Here is a 16,151-nt window from a genome sequence, read left to right as displayed (position 1 = left end):
TAGACTTCAGAAGAAGAAAAACGACAGCAGAGTTTTTCCACAGCTGATCCAACAGAAAGCCAGTGGAAATACAAACAATCAGTTTCTCTAGTTAATCTGCTGCAAACACACAAATACACAGAGGACTATACTATATCTGACTAAAAACTGAAGGAGGGGGAATATCTGCTGCTATTCAAAAAATAATATTTTCTTGTGACAGTTTTTCATTATTAAAATGCTAAACTTTCACCCTGAGTCAAGGAAAAAACAGCAGATAAATCTGCATCTTTGCTTCCTCGAAAGATGACTGAAGCTGCTGGATATTTATTCATTACAACAAATTTACATCATTACACCTTGTGAAAATTTTAGAATACATTACAAAACTCTTGTTAAAGTTTACTCATTTTATAGCGATTCATTATATATAGTGTACTCTCTTTTTTTTTTTCTTTTTTTTTTCTTTTTTTTTACAGCAGAATCATTTTAAGCCAACACTTGTTTGCAGGTTTCGAACATGAACACATAATTAACAGCTTCTGAGCTGGATGTCATTTTGGAGGCAGTTGGTGTCATCTCAGTCTGATATAAGTTCAAATAGGACTCAGTCTGCTGACAGCTATGATTTCCCACTGAAAGAAAGCAGGAAGATCACACTTCTCCTGGTGGGGAGGCTCCAGGATTAACTGAACGGTGGTGAGACAGTGACAGACTGAAGAAAGCACAACAGCTTTTCACTGTCAGAGATCAAAACAGTTCTGTTATTCTCTCAATATCTTTGCTAAATGATGTGGTAATATCCTCAGCAAAATACTGAAATACTGAAAACTACAGCCTTAGCAGAGCATTTATTCTACCATTAGACTCAAATGTATGTAGAATTCAAAATGCAAAAGAACCCACCGCTCACTTTCATCACTCTCTAGATCTTGTTCTGACATATGGCATAGAAACTGTACATTTAACAGTATTCCTTAAAAACCCTTTTTTGTCGGATCATTTCCTAATAACATTTAAATTCACAGTAATGGGGAATACATTTTATCACAGTAGATGCCTTTTTGAATGTGCTTTAAATAAGTTTAAGGATTGCTCCACTGTTATCTTCTTCCATGCTATGTGCCAACACAGAGCAGAACAGCTACCTGAATGCTACTCCCACAGAGGTCGATTATCTTGTAAATAGTTTAGCATGTTTACAACTCTGGATATTGTGGCTCCTCTGACAAAGAAAGTATTTGACTCCCTGGTATAATTCTCAAATGTGCATCTTAAAGCACAGATAGCAAAGATGGAAGCAAAGATAACTAGTAAGCTGCAGAGGAAATCTCACTAATTTAGTGACCACCTCTAGTCTTAGTCATAGGTTATTTGTATTCTGTTTCTTTTAGTTTCCATGTCCGATGTTTAGCAACTTCATGTCTTATTTTTGTTAGTCTCTCATCTTGCTTGCGCTTTGTTTCGTTTGGTCCCCTTGCTTTGTCTGCCATGATTCGTTTTAGGTTCAGTGTTCCCCACTTGTTTCCAATATCTGCGTTATCTCTGTGTATTTAAACCTTTTCCCTAGTAGTTCCTTGTCATGTCATACTGTTTATTCTCTGTGCATTACCAGTGTGTTTTCCCATGCTTTGATTTATGAACTTCGTTTTCTGCCACTTCCCATTTGGATTTTTGGACTTTGTTTTCCCCTGTTGCCTTGATTTTGTGTTGCTTCTTTATGCTACTCTATCTTAGAGTCTCTATTTGGGTCCGCATTCAACACATCATGTGACATTTGTGGGTAGCTTGCTCTGGTGGTAACAATGAGCAGTCAGGCTGCAGCAGCAACAGACAGCTGTCGGGATGCAGAGTTGAAAATTCAGCATTGAGTTGCAGGACAAAGGAAGAAGCACACATCTAAGCTGGCTGTTAGGGTTAGTTCATATTGCAAATTTTTCCTTTGCTGAGAGTTTGTCATTGAAGCTGTGAGACGTAGAGCCAGAAGCCAAGGCCTTGGTTAAAATGTAATCATCTATAAAAAACTAGTTGCTTCAGCCTCTTATATGAATTACAGGATTCCTTTACAGACACATGACAAAGGACACGGGTCTGCTTTAAACATCTGAACCTTTCCTAGCAAAGCTCCAAAGCAACAATGACGTTTTACCGAGCTTTATCCAGGGATGGAGCATTCAAGACCAGTTTTGTGATTCCCAACCAAACTCTAAAAAAGAGTAAGCCATTACTTGGTGGGGAGTTGTGTTGGGTTGACCTGTTTACGCTAACATGCTCTGAGAAAGAAGAAACATTTGAGAATTTGCCCAACTCCACAGATCACGGATATTGTGGGACATCAGGAATTTCACTGGAAAAACAAAGCGGACATTTTTTCACATTTTTGCAATATACTGAATGAAAGGAAATACAACAGGAATGTTGGGGAATGTTGACTGAATAGTGATAAAATGTTGTTTTTACTATTCTTGTTTCATATTTTTCATGGTCTAATTGTGAGTATTAGCTTACTGTTACCAGTAGAGCAGTTTGTGAAGAGATACAATTAAAACTGAGTTCATCTTATTGCTCTGGCCTTCTACAACCGTTCCAGTTTCTCATGTGGCCCCTTGGGAAAATTACCTGCTTACCTCTGTCCTAGAGTCATGTAATATCATTCACTGAAGTGGAAGCACCTCTCAGCAGCACAGGAGAGCAGCTGGTGGCCTTACAGATGGAAAGTCTCTCTCCATCGGCCAGCTGTCACACTTTTACAAAGATTAAGAAGATAGAAGGAATTTTTTTGTTTTAAAGTTTGTCTGGATTTTAAAGGTTTTCATTTTCTAACCACACAATGAAATATGCATTCATTCATTCTCTGTGTATAATTTGCAATATTATCATCAGCTTGCTTTTTTTGTTAATTACTTCATGATAAAATTCAAACCAGACACTTGTGATTTTCTTAACATACATTCTGTTGCATTGTCCAACATTCATATATTCAATTTAGCATGTTGAACTAGTGTTAAATAACAGCAACTGAGTAACCTCACAGAGGCCTGATCTCAGCATCAAGTGCCAAAAACTGCAGTTCTTCTAATGATCACTTTGGGCTGGTCCCAAAAGTGAGTCAATCTGAATAGACTGCCACTTTAAATGCCCAACTTTACAGCAGAAAAGCATGTTTACAGCTCCTACAAAAAGTATTTTTCTCTCTAACGTTCCCCAAGCTTAGAGTTTACATTTTAAGATCGTTTTATACTGGCTGGCTGGATGCTGACACCGGCAGCTGTAACTGCTAACTGTCTGCTAGGTTTCACTACAAACGTGAGTCACTACTATGGAGCCTATGAGTCCATATAACTTAGCACTTCACACTCTGATCTAAATAATAATAATAATAATAATAATACATTTTATTTGAGGGCGCCTTTCAGAAACCCAAGGTCACCTTACAAAAACACAATTAATAAAAGGAACAATAGTCATAAAATACATAAAATAAGTTAAAATTACAAAACAGAGCGTGACAACAGATAAAATCAGCATTAAAGTGAATAAGCCAGTTTAAACAGATGTGTTTTGAGCTGTGTCTTAAATACGGAGAGGGAGTCAATATTTCTTAGTGCAGGAGGAAGAGAGTTCCAGAGCCGAGGAGCAGAGCGACTGAAAGCTCTGTTCCCCATAGTGATAAGGTGTGAGGACGGAACAGTAAGATGAATAGCAGATGATGATCTGAGAGTGCGGGAAACAGTGGTGATATGGAGCAGGTCACACAAATATGAAGGAGCAGATTTATGGATACACTTGTATGCAAGAAGTAAGATTTTAAAATTTATCCTGGCTTCTATGGGCAACCAGTGAAGCTGCTGAAGAACTGGGGTAATATGAGCACTTAACGGAGTGCAAGTTATGACCCGAGCTGCAGAATTTTGAAGAAGTTGGAGTTTATGAAGGGACCTTTTAGGGAGACCAAATAGGAGGGAATTACAGTAATCAATACGGGATGTAATAAGACTATGGACAAGGATGGCAGCAGCATGGGGAGTAAGGAAGGGACGGAGTCGGTGAATATTACGTAAATGGAAGTAAGCAGACCGTGTTATGTAATTAATGTGAGACTGGAATGAAAGAGTATTATCAAGTATGACACCCAAACTCTTAACCTGAGGGGAGGGAAGGGTGGGAGAATTTTCAACGTTAATGGAAAAGCTGTGGGATTTGGTTAAGATAGATGGTGTACCAACAAGTAAAACTTCAGTTTTATTACTGTTAAGTTTGAGGAAATTGGAGGAGAACCAGGATCTAATCTCAATAAGACAGTCTGAGAGGGAGGTAGGTGGGAGGGGTGAATTGGGTTTAGAAGAAAGGTAGAGCTGGGTGTCATCGGCATAACAGTGAAAATTTATATTATATTTTCGGAATATATAACCAAGAGGAAGCATATAAATAATGAATAAAAGAGGCCCCAATACTGAACCCTGGGGCACACCAGCAGAAACAGGATAGAGAGCTGAAGAATGGGATTTAAGTTGGATAAACTGAGTGCGGTCTGAGAGATAGGAGGTAAACCAGGTAAGTGGGGTATGACTAATACCAATGGAAGCTAACCGGTTCAGGAGAATATTGTGAGAAATGGTATCAAACGCCGCACTAAGATCAAGAAGGATGAGAATGGATAGGAGACCAGAATCAGCTGCCATCAGAAGGTCATTGGTAATCCTTAACAGAGCAGTTTCTGTGCTATGATTGGGGCGGAAACCAGATTGAAATTGTTCATAGAGATTATGGTCATTGAGATGTGAATGAAGCTGGGCGGCGACAACTTTTTCGAGAATTTTTGAAATAAAGGGGAGATTTGATATAGGGCGAAGATTATCAAAGTTATTGGGGTCTGCACCAGGCTTTTTGAGAGTTGGAATAACAGAAGCCTTTTTCAGTGCTTCAGGAACAATCCCAGTGTTCAGGGAGGAATGAATAATATTGGTTATGAGAGGTGCTAAAGAGGGAAGACAGGCTTTAACTAACACAGTAGGGAGAGGGTCAAGTTGACAGGTGGATGGCTTAGATTTTTTAATGAGATTAGATACATCAGTTATGGAGGGAAGAGTAAAGCTTGAAAATAGCTGACAGGAAGACAGTGGGGGAACCAGGAAGTCTACTTCAGAGTCAGGAGCTCCTAAAGAGTTAAGTTGACGGTGAATGTCTGAGATTTTACAAGTGAAAAAAGAGATAAGAGAATTGCAAAAATCAACAGAATACATCTGGGAGGGGAATGTGTCTGGAGGTTTTGTAATTTTACTGAACAATGAATAGAGGGACCTGGAGTTACCTTCATTAGAACTAATTAAACCAGAGTAGTAAGCAGATTTGGCTGAGGCAATACAGTCCTTATAGAACAAAACATGATCATTGTGCATTTCTTTATGTACAGTAAGTCCGGTTTTCTTGAATAGACGTTCGAGTTGGCGTCCTTTAGCTTTAAGGTGACGCAGGTCGGAGGTAAACCATGGAGCTGAACGGGAAAATGAGACAGTTCGATGTTTAAGGGGAGCAAATATGTTAAGAAGGTTATAAAGGTTGACATTATAATGACAAACGAGTTCATGAGGGGTTGAGGAGCAGTGGATAGATGGAAGGTCATGGACGGCAGATGAAAAAACAGCTGGGTTGATATTACTAATTTTCCTAAAAGTGATATTACGAGAGATACAGGTTTTGGAAGCGGTTATGTTTGCATCAAAAGAAATAAACATATGATCAGACTGGGAAAACAATGTGGCTTTACAATGGGTGGGGGTAATGCCAGAACAACAGACCAAATCCAGGATATGACCTTTGGAATGGGTACGAAATTTTATGTACTGTAGAAGCCCAAAACTTTCCAGGCAGGAGGTAAAATCTCTGGAAAGAGGGATTTTATTATTGTCCATATGAATATTGAAGTCACCAGCAATGATCAGATTTGGAGAAAGTACAGAAAAATGAGTGAGAAGAGCAGAAAATTCATTTAAAAACTCCTTGTTTGGCTTAGGTGGCCGATAAACAGTACATATGATGGTGGGGGTAGATCCAGGGAGCTGTAGTGCAGTGTATTCAAATGAATGGGAGGGAGGGGCAGAGACAGGGAGCACTTTCCAGTGCTCCCTGTATATATATATATATATATATATGTATATAATATAGTCACTACTGTTGTGTCATAGCAAGAAGGTCCAAGTTTTTAATTGTGGCAAGACCCTTCTGTTTGGAGGTTGCATGGTTTTCCCAAGGCTGTGCAGATTTTCTCTTTCAATAAAGAATTTGCGAGTTTTCTGCTTAGAAAAGAAATTAAATAATCAAGGCTTGAAAATAGTTCATTGTGGCTAGATTAATCTTTTATAGGTACTGTAGAAAAGACAAAAGACACTGATAGCCTAAAGCCAGATGATTTTTCAATTTCTGCTTTTGTTAAATAACAATTATTCAAATATCCTCACTTGATGAGTGTTTGGTAAAGGCATCAACTCAAGGGGGAGATGGGGGTTTCATCAATCTGACCCTGAACTGCTCACCACGCTACAGTCAGAGCTGCAGTTGTTGTCATGGAGACAAACTACATAAGGTGGTCGTGGCAGCAATCCTGTGTTATGTTGTAGTTGAGCAGGTCTCTATGGCCCTCAAGTTACCCACATTAGTAACATCTGGCAATATCTCAGAAGTTGGATCATCAAATCACAGAGAAAACCACATTACAGGGTGCAGGGAGTTACCTCAGAGATAAACCTATTTCCACTTTTACCACCTTCATTGTCTTTTCTCTTTTTCCTTTGGACAGACACTTCTTTCCTCTTCTCTTTCATAGGGGCTAAGGTGAAAAGTCACGTCGCTCAATACATGAGCAGGGCCAAGAAAGGAATTGGCATAGAAACCAGGGGGGCAAAACACCAGCTACTGGTAGATAGAGGAGTCAGTCAACACTGTAGGACCAGACTGGTCCAAGTTAGCATTACTTGGATTGACTACCAGAAAGGCTATGAAATAATGCCTCACACATGGATCTTGGAAAACCTATAACTATACAAGATCAACAGGATAAGAGCCTTCATTAGAGAAATGAACATTTTTATGGTAGTTTAATTTTAATGGACAGAGAAAAAAATATCAATTAAAAATCCAAAAACCAAACATTTTCATAAAAGTTATAAATTGAAATTGAGTAAAATGAGTATAATAACAAGCTATTTTGATTAAGATTAAGATTGCTCCCATTCATATCTCAATAACAAGACCACAGTCACCAAGAACACCATTATTAACACAATACACTGAATGGATTTAAATTTTGCGCTGCCCATCTCCTTTCTCATGAAAACACACGTACAGACCAATCTTAGGTTTGTGAGTGAACCCCTAAATAATTCAGAGAAAGCTTGGGAGAAACTCCTGTGTTCAAAATTGAGATAAAATCAAAATTGTGCTCTTTGGCACCAACTTGATCCCCCATGATTGGAGGAAGAGAAATGCTTAGTGTTACCCAAAGAACACACACAGTCAAGCACAGAGTTGAAACTGTTTAGCAGAGAAACAGCTAAAGTTTCTCTACTAAAGGTACAGAACAACTTCACCACATTGACAGGCCAAGGGATGTGACCATGTACTGTAACAATTTGGAACAGAACCTCCCTCCTTCAACCAGAACACTAAAGACAGGTTTGTGTGGGTCTTCCAGCATGACAACAACCCAAAACAGACAACCATGCCAACAAAGGAGTGGAACCACGTTAAGGTCATGCAGTGTCCTACCAAGTCTCCAGACCTCAGCCTTATTGAAAGTCTGTTGAAGGAAGTGAAGCTTCAGGGTGCCAAGTTCCCACCAAAACACTTAAAGGATTTAGAGAGTTTCTGCTAAGAGGAGTGGGTTCAATCTACTCCTGAGATGTGTGCAAACCTCATGACAAGAATTGTTTTACCACTGTACTTGCCAGTACATAATACCGTCCCTATTATAATAATTATGCAATACGATGTTGCAAACATGCAAAGAACTGCATGTTGAGAAAGCCTGGAGAACTATTCTAGAACTAAGACTGATCAAAGAAATTACGAGCAAGCTTTCTTGAAATTTCAGGTTGAACTTAAAACATAAAGGTGGTCATACAGTTACTGAGATTCAGGCTTGTTACAAACTGTTCTTTACCTATATATTTCTACTCATGTCTGCACATTTCAATAAATAGCTCCATCCATTTTCCTTTTTCCAAGCAAAAAATAAAGAAATCAGGGGAAGCAAGAGACTTTTGCACAGTATTGTAAATACATATTCACTCTGTTAATGAAGCCATTTGCATGTGCAGCATCGTGTGTTTGCACAGTGACAACAGCAGCATAGATGACACCTCACTGAGCCCACACAGGAGCCACAGCTGCTCTCTGCACAGTTATTAATCAGATGCTTTTAAAAGCCTCCATCGCAGCCATTTTTCATCATTAGTACAGCTGCCATCATTTGCGCACAGATTACAGCAGTGTTGCAAAGCCAGATAAATGTGTCAGCAATAAAGCAACAAGGTGATAAAGCAGAATACATGACAGATGGAAAATGAAAAATGTAATTACATTTAAATTAACTTTTTCTAGTCATAGTTCTTCTTTTTACTGTAAGTCATGCACAGAGAAATAGCTTTTTCTCTTATAATCTGAACTATATATAATAATTCAGCACTTGCTTGAATATCATATCATAAATATCAGCAAAGTATGTTCGTGACATTTTGGACATATAATAAATAGAGTGCCCTTTGTCACGAATCCAGGTTTTGCACCCAGTGTTTTCAGTTTTGGACTCTCTGTTTCTGTCAAACAGAAAATGTCAATATTCCCCATGCCCAGTCGTTGTTTCTGTTAGGTCTTCCATGTCCATAGTCACTTTTGTCTTTGTTTACTTTGGTCTGTCAAGTTTATCTGTTTAGTCTCCATCTCAGTGTTTATGCTTCCTGTGTTATTTTAATGGCCTCTCATCTCAAGTGCATTATGTTCAGTTTTGCTTCCCCTCTTGCTTGTTAATTGATTCTATTCACCTACGCCTTGTTTTCCCCAGCTGTGTCTCTTTCCCTGATTACCTTGTGTGTATATTTAACCCTTAGTTTTCCTTAGTTCTTTGTCATGTTGTACTGTTTGTCTGCCTGCGTGTTTTCCCCACGTTTTACCTGCTTCAGATTACTTTTGAATCCTGTTTGCTTCAGCCACCAGGATCTGCTGCCTGACCTGAATAAAGGTGAATTTTTTCGTTTGTTCAAACCTGTCTTGGAGTCTGTATTTTGGGTCCAAATTCTACATAAACTATGAATCCCCTTCCTTCTCAAAATAAGATACAAATAGAACAAAGAAGAACAATACACTATGGTGTGTATATATGAACACATGTATAGTGTGGGTGGGGTATTCTGTGGGAGGTGTTTCGGGAGTATGGGGTGTCTAGTCCATTGCTATTAGCCGTTCAGTTCCTATATATAAACATTGTGGGAGCTCGTTCTGCATTGCCGGCAATAAGTCGGGAACATTAAGTTGTTCCCAGTACATGCTGAACTCCGGCACTGATTCTGTTAATGCTTTTTATGTACAGAATTTCTTGGCGTAGCCATGTGGTGGAAGGCTTCCACTTTGGTGGCCTCAGAATCTTTCCGCTTTTTGAAGATGATATGGTTCTATATGCTTCATCAGATTGTATCCAGCTCAGATTTGAGTGGTGCACAGCTGAATGTGAAGCGGTGGAAATGAGAATCAGTACCTCCAAGTCTGAGTCCTCAACCATGAAGGGGTTGAGTGCCTAATCCAAGTCAAGGATGAGTTGCTGCCAACAGTGGAGGAGTTTAAGTAACTCATGGTTTTGTTCATGAGTAACTGGAGAAGAGAGTGGGAGATCGACAGATGGATTCAGGTTATGGCTGCAGAGAAGTGGATGTTGCATTATTCCGTTGTGATAAAAAGAGCATGAAAGCAAAGCTCTCAGTTTACTGGTTGATGTATCTCTCTGCTCTCCCCTATGATCACAAGCTCTGGGTAGTTACTAATAGAATCAGACTGTGGATACAAAGTGGCAAGGGCCATCCACCCATAGAGACAGGGTGAGAAGTTTATCCATCCGGAGGGGTTCAAAGCAAAGCAGCAACTCCCCCACATTGAAAGGAGCAGGTTGAGGTGGTTGGGGCAACTGAAAGGATACCTCCTGGGTGCCTCCTGGGTGAGATGTTATAGCAATGTCCCACCAGAAGGAGGCCCCCTTGTAGACCCAGGACTTGCTGGAGAGATTATATCTCTCGGCTGGCCTAGGAACACCTCTGTGTTTCCCCAGACAAGCAGGAAGAGGTGGCTAGGAAGATGAAAGTGCATCCTATTTCAACTAATCATCTGTCATATGTTTCTAGAACTTGATCGGAATCTACCTGTGGTAAATTATGTTTTTCAGTAAATACAGATACAGTTTGAATGTCAGAGCAGAAACCAAGCCATGAGGTCTCTATATTTTTGAGACAGGATTTTATCAAGATACAGATCTGGGAAAGAATACCGAAAAATATCGTCATTTTCCAATGAGCGTAGTGGCCTCATCATTTATTATCCATAAATGGAAGAAGTTTGGAAACACCAAGAGTCCTCCTAGAGCTGGTTGTCCAGCATTGCAAGCTCATCTGTTTAAATCATATCATAAGCCGTCATCATTCAAAGTGTGATAGAGCCAGTCCCAGCCTCTGATTAATTTAAGTAACAAAACAGAACAGAATCAGTTAAATTGAATTGAACAACTACATACAAACAAAATGCTAATCTCTATCAAACATGTGGTCACTGATTAATTTCAAAAATTTATATTAATTAATGTAAGGGCTTAACTCCATGTGATAACATTTTATTCAGTAAGCGCCAAACCTGATTACCTCACAGTGACCAGTCAAGGAGAAATGTGTCAACTTCTGGCATAATAAGATCAATAATCAGTTAGAAGACATCTTCTGTTCATTCATCAACAGAGTGCAGCAAATTTATCAGATCAATAGCTTTTGGTCCCATTTCACTCAATTAGTTTTAAAAGTTCAATATTTAATTAATCTCTCTCGAGTACCAAAGTATAAAAAGCTTTTAAATCTCACTTTGACTTGAATTAACTGTATATCTGTTTACAGTTTCCTACCCAACTCTCTGGAGATCTGGACAAAAGCATCAACGCCGCTCTCGCCGTAGTTTCCCTCTGAGGCAAGGGTGGACACGTAGTTCCAGCCCATCGCTGTCACAATGTCTAGCATGGCCTGAGCCTGATAGGAGTCGGGAGGAACCACACGGGAGAAGAAGTCATAGCGTGTGTTGTCACTGAGCTCTGGAGCTGTCGACGCATAGCTGATCTGAGGAATCTGTGGAGAAACAGCAAGGTTAAAACCACTAGACCCATAGAAGTACAGATAATGCAGGCTATGTTAGATCACACTGTAAATCAGTCTAATTCTGAGTAACTACCACTGATTTAACTTACTAACTTATTGATCTGCTGATTGATACTTTTGCAAAGATGTTTCTTGTCAAACTGGGATCAACAGCACTGCAACAACATTTGAGCTACAGCAAGGCTGATATATAAGCCAGTTTTAGTTTATTGCAACTTTCCATTATTGAAAAACTCAAAATTACACTGCAAAAAGCAAACTAATAAAACAGACAATAACATGTCCTATAATTTTGGGATGATATAGAAAACCTTTAACCATAATATGTCATGCTTAAGCATCTTGATCAAATGATATGTATCAGTGTTGTTTGTTTGTACATTTTTTAACCATTTTTCTAATGTGCTTCTCCCAGCTGAAACTATAACAGATCTGTTAGAAAAATAGTTGCAACATGTTCTTAATTGTTCATTCATTTGCATGTAAAAAAAAAACTTGGCTGTACAACAAATAAAGAATAATAATCAATATATATGGAAAAACTTTCAGCGCAAAAGGCTAAGAGAAGATTTCAGGAATAGAAGATGCAAACTGACAGACAATCTCAAAAACAGAAATACTGTAGCTCACAAAAACATGCAAAAAGTAACCCATCGAAGTTATCAAAAGAGTAGTGGAGAATATATATATATGTATATGAGAGAGTCATAAACATAAATGTATATGACTCTCTCAATGAGGAACAAAAACAGCTCACATCCATTTCCCCTTCTCTTCTTATTGTGACTTTGAATAATGACCAGAAAAGTTTTTCTTAATTGAAGGACTTCTTCATTTTATCATAGCCAAAGAACCAACTGATCTTTTATCAAATAAATTTACAAGCAAAGAAGAGACACCACAATATCTATGAAAAATCAGGTAAAAGCGGTCCTGGCAATTTATTTTACTGCTCAAGAATGCAATTTATAGAACTGGTTGTAAAAACAGAAGATTGGGTATTCAGGCCAGAGAAATAGTTTGGATGTGTGTTTTTGTTTATTTATTTATTTATTTATTTATTTATTTATTTATTTAAGTCATCAGAAGTCATACAAACCAAACTATGAACTTAAAAGATATGGAGGAATAAAGTAGTGATTTTACTCAGACTGTTAAATATTGTCCACATTCATTTTCAAACATCTAACAGTTGATTTGTTAAGATTTAAACAAACTTCCAACTCCTGTCAGATTCAAATTAGTGAGCTTTACGGTGTGAAAAAGAGAAGTCATAGATCCTGCTGTAGGCAGGCCAACAGGCCTGCTGGGGCTGGATAATGGTCCTTTAGAGAAAGATTGAAGAGCTGATTGATTTCAACTTCAGTGTGTTGAACAGAGCACCACTGGACACCTCATCAGGATTCACAGAGGGAAAGGAAGAGGGAGGAAGATAGGCAGCTGGGGGCCTAACAGCAACACAAATGTCACTCAGCCTGACTTGCTCAGTGACAGTCTACAAATTAAACACTGTACTGTAAATGCAACCCTGTCTGAGAGCTGACACTATCAGAGCACTGCAGGTTTAACACATCAGAGAGAAGCTGAAGTTTATTTCCTACAGAACTACAGAGCCTACATTTCCTGCAGAAATGAAGAACATCCCTGAGGTTCTGCTCATATTGAAAAGAAACTAAAAAAAAGAAGGGAGAATATAAAAAAGAAATGCACTTACTTTTATTTAAGTTACAACTCTGATAGAAGTCATCCAATATAGTTTATCAGAAATTATAATAGGCTTGTTTTAATTGCTGATATGAATCATAAAAAGTACAACACAAAATAAAAAACATGAAAAATAAAAAAAACTTTTTTGTATTTTCCATATCAGTGATCCTACAGCTGGATTTACATTTTCTCTTCTGGAGTTAATAGTGGAGATCCACATTTTCCATTCAACAAGGAATTAATTAATTTCGGGGAGAAATGTCAGCAATTCAGAAACTCAGAAAAACAACCTGTCACGTTAAGGACGCAGCAACTCCAAGACATTATTTAAAACATAAATCATTCTGCATCATGTTTTCCTTCAGACTTTAGGAAATGAAATATTTTCTATGTAGGTACTGCACAAAAATCATACATTTTAAATCAAGACTGACAAATACCAATGCATAAAATAAAACTAATATGCATAAACTTTTCACAGGCCTACAGTATGTTGCAAAATTCTTAACCAAGTTTTCATTTTAAGGCTCGAACAATGCAGGATTTAAAAGATTCAAGTAAATAGATGTCAAAGAAAGAAACCATTATTAGCTAAAAAACAATAATACGCTCCAGAGAGAAGTAAAACATCTTGTAATTGGGGACCAAAAAAAAAAGCTGCATAGGAGCCCCTAGTATGTCTTTTCTGTATGATTATACTGTTATTAACATCAGCACCAGTTACACTAATACCTGCTTTAAAGGGCCTTTTCACGTTTTTGGTGATTAGCTGATTTAAAGTTTCTCTCCTGGTATTGCATTGCTTAAACTTTCTTGTTTTTATTAAAATGACACAGCACAGAGGCACTAATCATGGCACCATATCAATGAGCTCTAAGCACAAAATCCATAAAGACTGGGCTCTACCACACCAGGCTGTGCCCCTGAGACAATCCAGCACATAACTGCAGGGTTCAAGATGTTAGCAGGCAGGGCATACATTGAAAACCATAACCAGGAGGCTGGCATAGTATACCCAGTAACATCCCAGTATAGTTTGGAAGTCCCTAGATCAAAACGGGATACACCCCCTATAAGTGGGTGGTTGAGAATGACCCTGCTAAGGTCCTGTGGGACTTTCAGATACATACGGAAAAATTGGTCAACCAGACATATTAGTGGTGGACAAGCAGAAGAAGACAGCCGCAGTGATAGATGTAGCTATACCAAAGGAACTGTAGAAGCTTGCAGCAAAAGATATTGTGCATTGTACCCTCAAGTTCCCAGGCCTCTGGTAGAGGACCTGGGCTTGATAGAAAAAAATATACAGTCCCAATCAAAAGTTTAGAACCACTTGAAAAATAGAAAAAAAAATCATATATTACATGATTGGATCTTAACAAGGTTCCAAGTAGAGCTTCAACATGCAACAAGAAGAAATGGGAGTGAGACAAAACATTTTATTAAGGATGAAATTCTTACTCCCATTTCTTCTTGTTGCATGTTGAAGCTCTACTTGGAACCTTGTTAAGATCCAATCATGTAATATATGATTTTTTTTCTATTTTTCAAGTGGTTCTAAACTTTTGATTGGGACTGTATATACAGAATCAGTCAAAAGTTTTAGAACGGCCCAAAATTTCCAGTTTTGCATTGAAAATTATGCAGTTTAATGTCTCATTGCGCTGTTTAACTGATGCTCACAAAGGTATGGTACCACAGTGTGTTCCAGCACTGCTTTTATACAAATAGAGGGAGTGGAGTGCAGATCCACTGAGCGCAACATGGCAACTGCCTCAACGCTACCCGAAATTGAACCTCCCCAAAAGTAAAACAGTATGTCGGATGTGCCACGCAATGCTCAATTTGTGGGAACTAGTGCGTTAGCACAGTTAGCTTGTTAACGTGTGGACGCCGTCCAGCCCCACGCACGGGGCGATCCGCGGTAACTTGTTAACGGAGATTTGCCGCATTATGGCGTTAATGTCATTTTAACTAGATTAACGCTGAGAGCACTAGTGGGAACACAACGAATATGACTGCACATTTACTCCGACATCATCCTAGTGCAAAGACAAGTGGAAGCAGACAAAAACAACAAGCATGCATGCTACAAACTTTACCCCAGTCATTTAGACAGCCGTTAGCACATGATTCTCCTTATGGGGACCTGATATGTTTAATATGCTGCTGAGAATATAGCCCAGAAGAAGCGTATAGTATAGCTTTTATTTTGGAAAGAGCCATTTCTCTGTAATAAACTCTCTTTTCCAAAGATGAGTGATTTCTCGATCAGATAGATTTATTTTTTCTATTATTTTGTTGTTTCAGCAACATTCAATTTAAAAACTGTACTTTTGAGTTAAAATATATATTTAAAATTTGAATAAATGACAAATTTAAAAGTTATGAACATTTTTTTGTATCGAAAAAATATCGAACCGTGACACCAAAGTATCGAACCAAACCGAACCGTGAATTTTGTGTATCGTTGCCCCCCTAATATATATATATATATATAGTGTGTGTCTTAGCATTGGGGTTTTTGTGCAGACTGATGAATATAGAATATTAATGAATATACAAATTGCTCTCTAGCAGCAGCTCTTCCTGCTACATTCCCTCTGCACCTGTGTACCCCAATTACTCAAATTTACCTTGTTAGGTGCAGGGTGAGTGGAGCAGTTTCAAAGGAAAACAGGTGGTCCATGAGAGTGTTCTTTCTTGAATGTTTAATGAAAGCATCAAGAAATTCAACTGGCATCATACATGTAAGCAAAGCCTTTTTGCTTTTACAAAAACATAATAACAAGGTCTCTACAGGGTGAAAAAATAGATCAAGCTTTGTGGGGAATAAAACTGACTTATAAGAATAATTACAATAATAATAACAATAATAGTAATAATGATTACTGTGTTACAGTTTGTGAAATAAGAGGCCCCTTCCAAATGTGTGTTAAATAAATTGCAGTGACTCACAGACAAAAAACTCTCTTGTCCTTTTGGTGGCTTTTGGAGGACTCTTTGCTATGCTGAAGGGCTGTAATTTTAGTTAGTAGCTTATTTGGAAACCCTGCTGGTCAGTTCCAA

At 38.3% G+C, this 16,151-nt stretch overlaps 1 protein-coding gene across 2 annotated transcripts in view; it reads right to left on the bottom strand.

The window, feature by feature from the left end:
• Positions 1-16,151, bottom strand: part of LOC120730294 (metabotropic glutamate receptor 8-like) — a 130,598-nt gene that overhangs the window by 57,064 nt on the left and 57,383 nt on the right. For both annotated transcript variants that reach the window (XM_040026586.1, XM_040026587.1), the window contains exon 3: positions 11,129-11,345. In XM_040026586.1, coding sequence (XP_039882520.1) covers positions 11,129-11,345 — 217 coding nt within the window. The remainder of the gene's footprint in view (positions 1-11,128; positions 11,346-16,151) is intronic.

This window comes from Simochromis diagramma, unplaced genomic scaffold, assembly GCF_900408965.1.
Source record: "Simochromis diagramma unplaced genomic scaffold, fSimDia1.1 OVJJ01000293.1, whole genome shotgun sequence".
NCBI lineage: Eukaryota > Metazoa > Chordata > Actinopteri > Cichliformes > Cichlidae > Simochromis > Simochromis diagramma.
The sequence above is the reverse complement of the archived record's forward strand: the minus strand, read 5'-3'. Positions and strand labels throughout refer to the sequence as shown.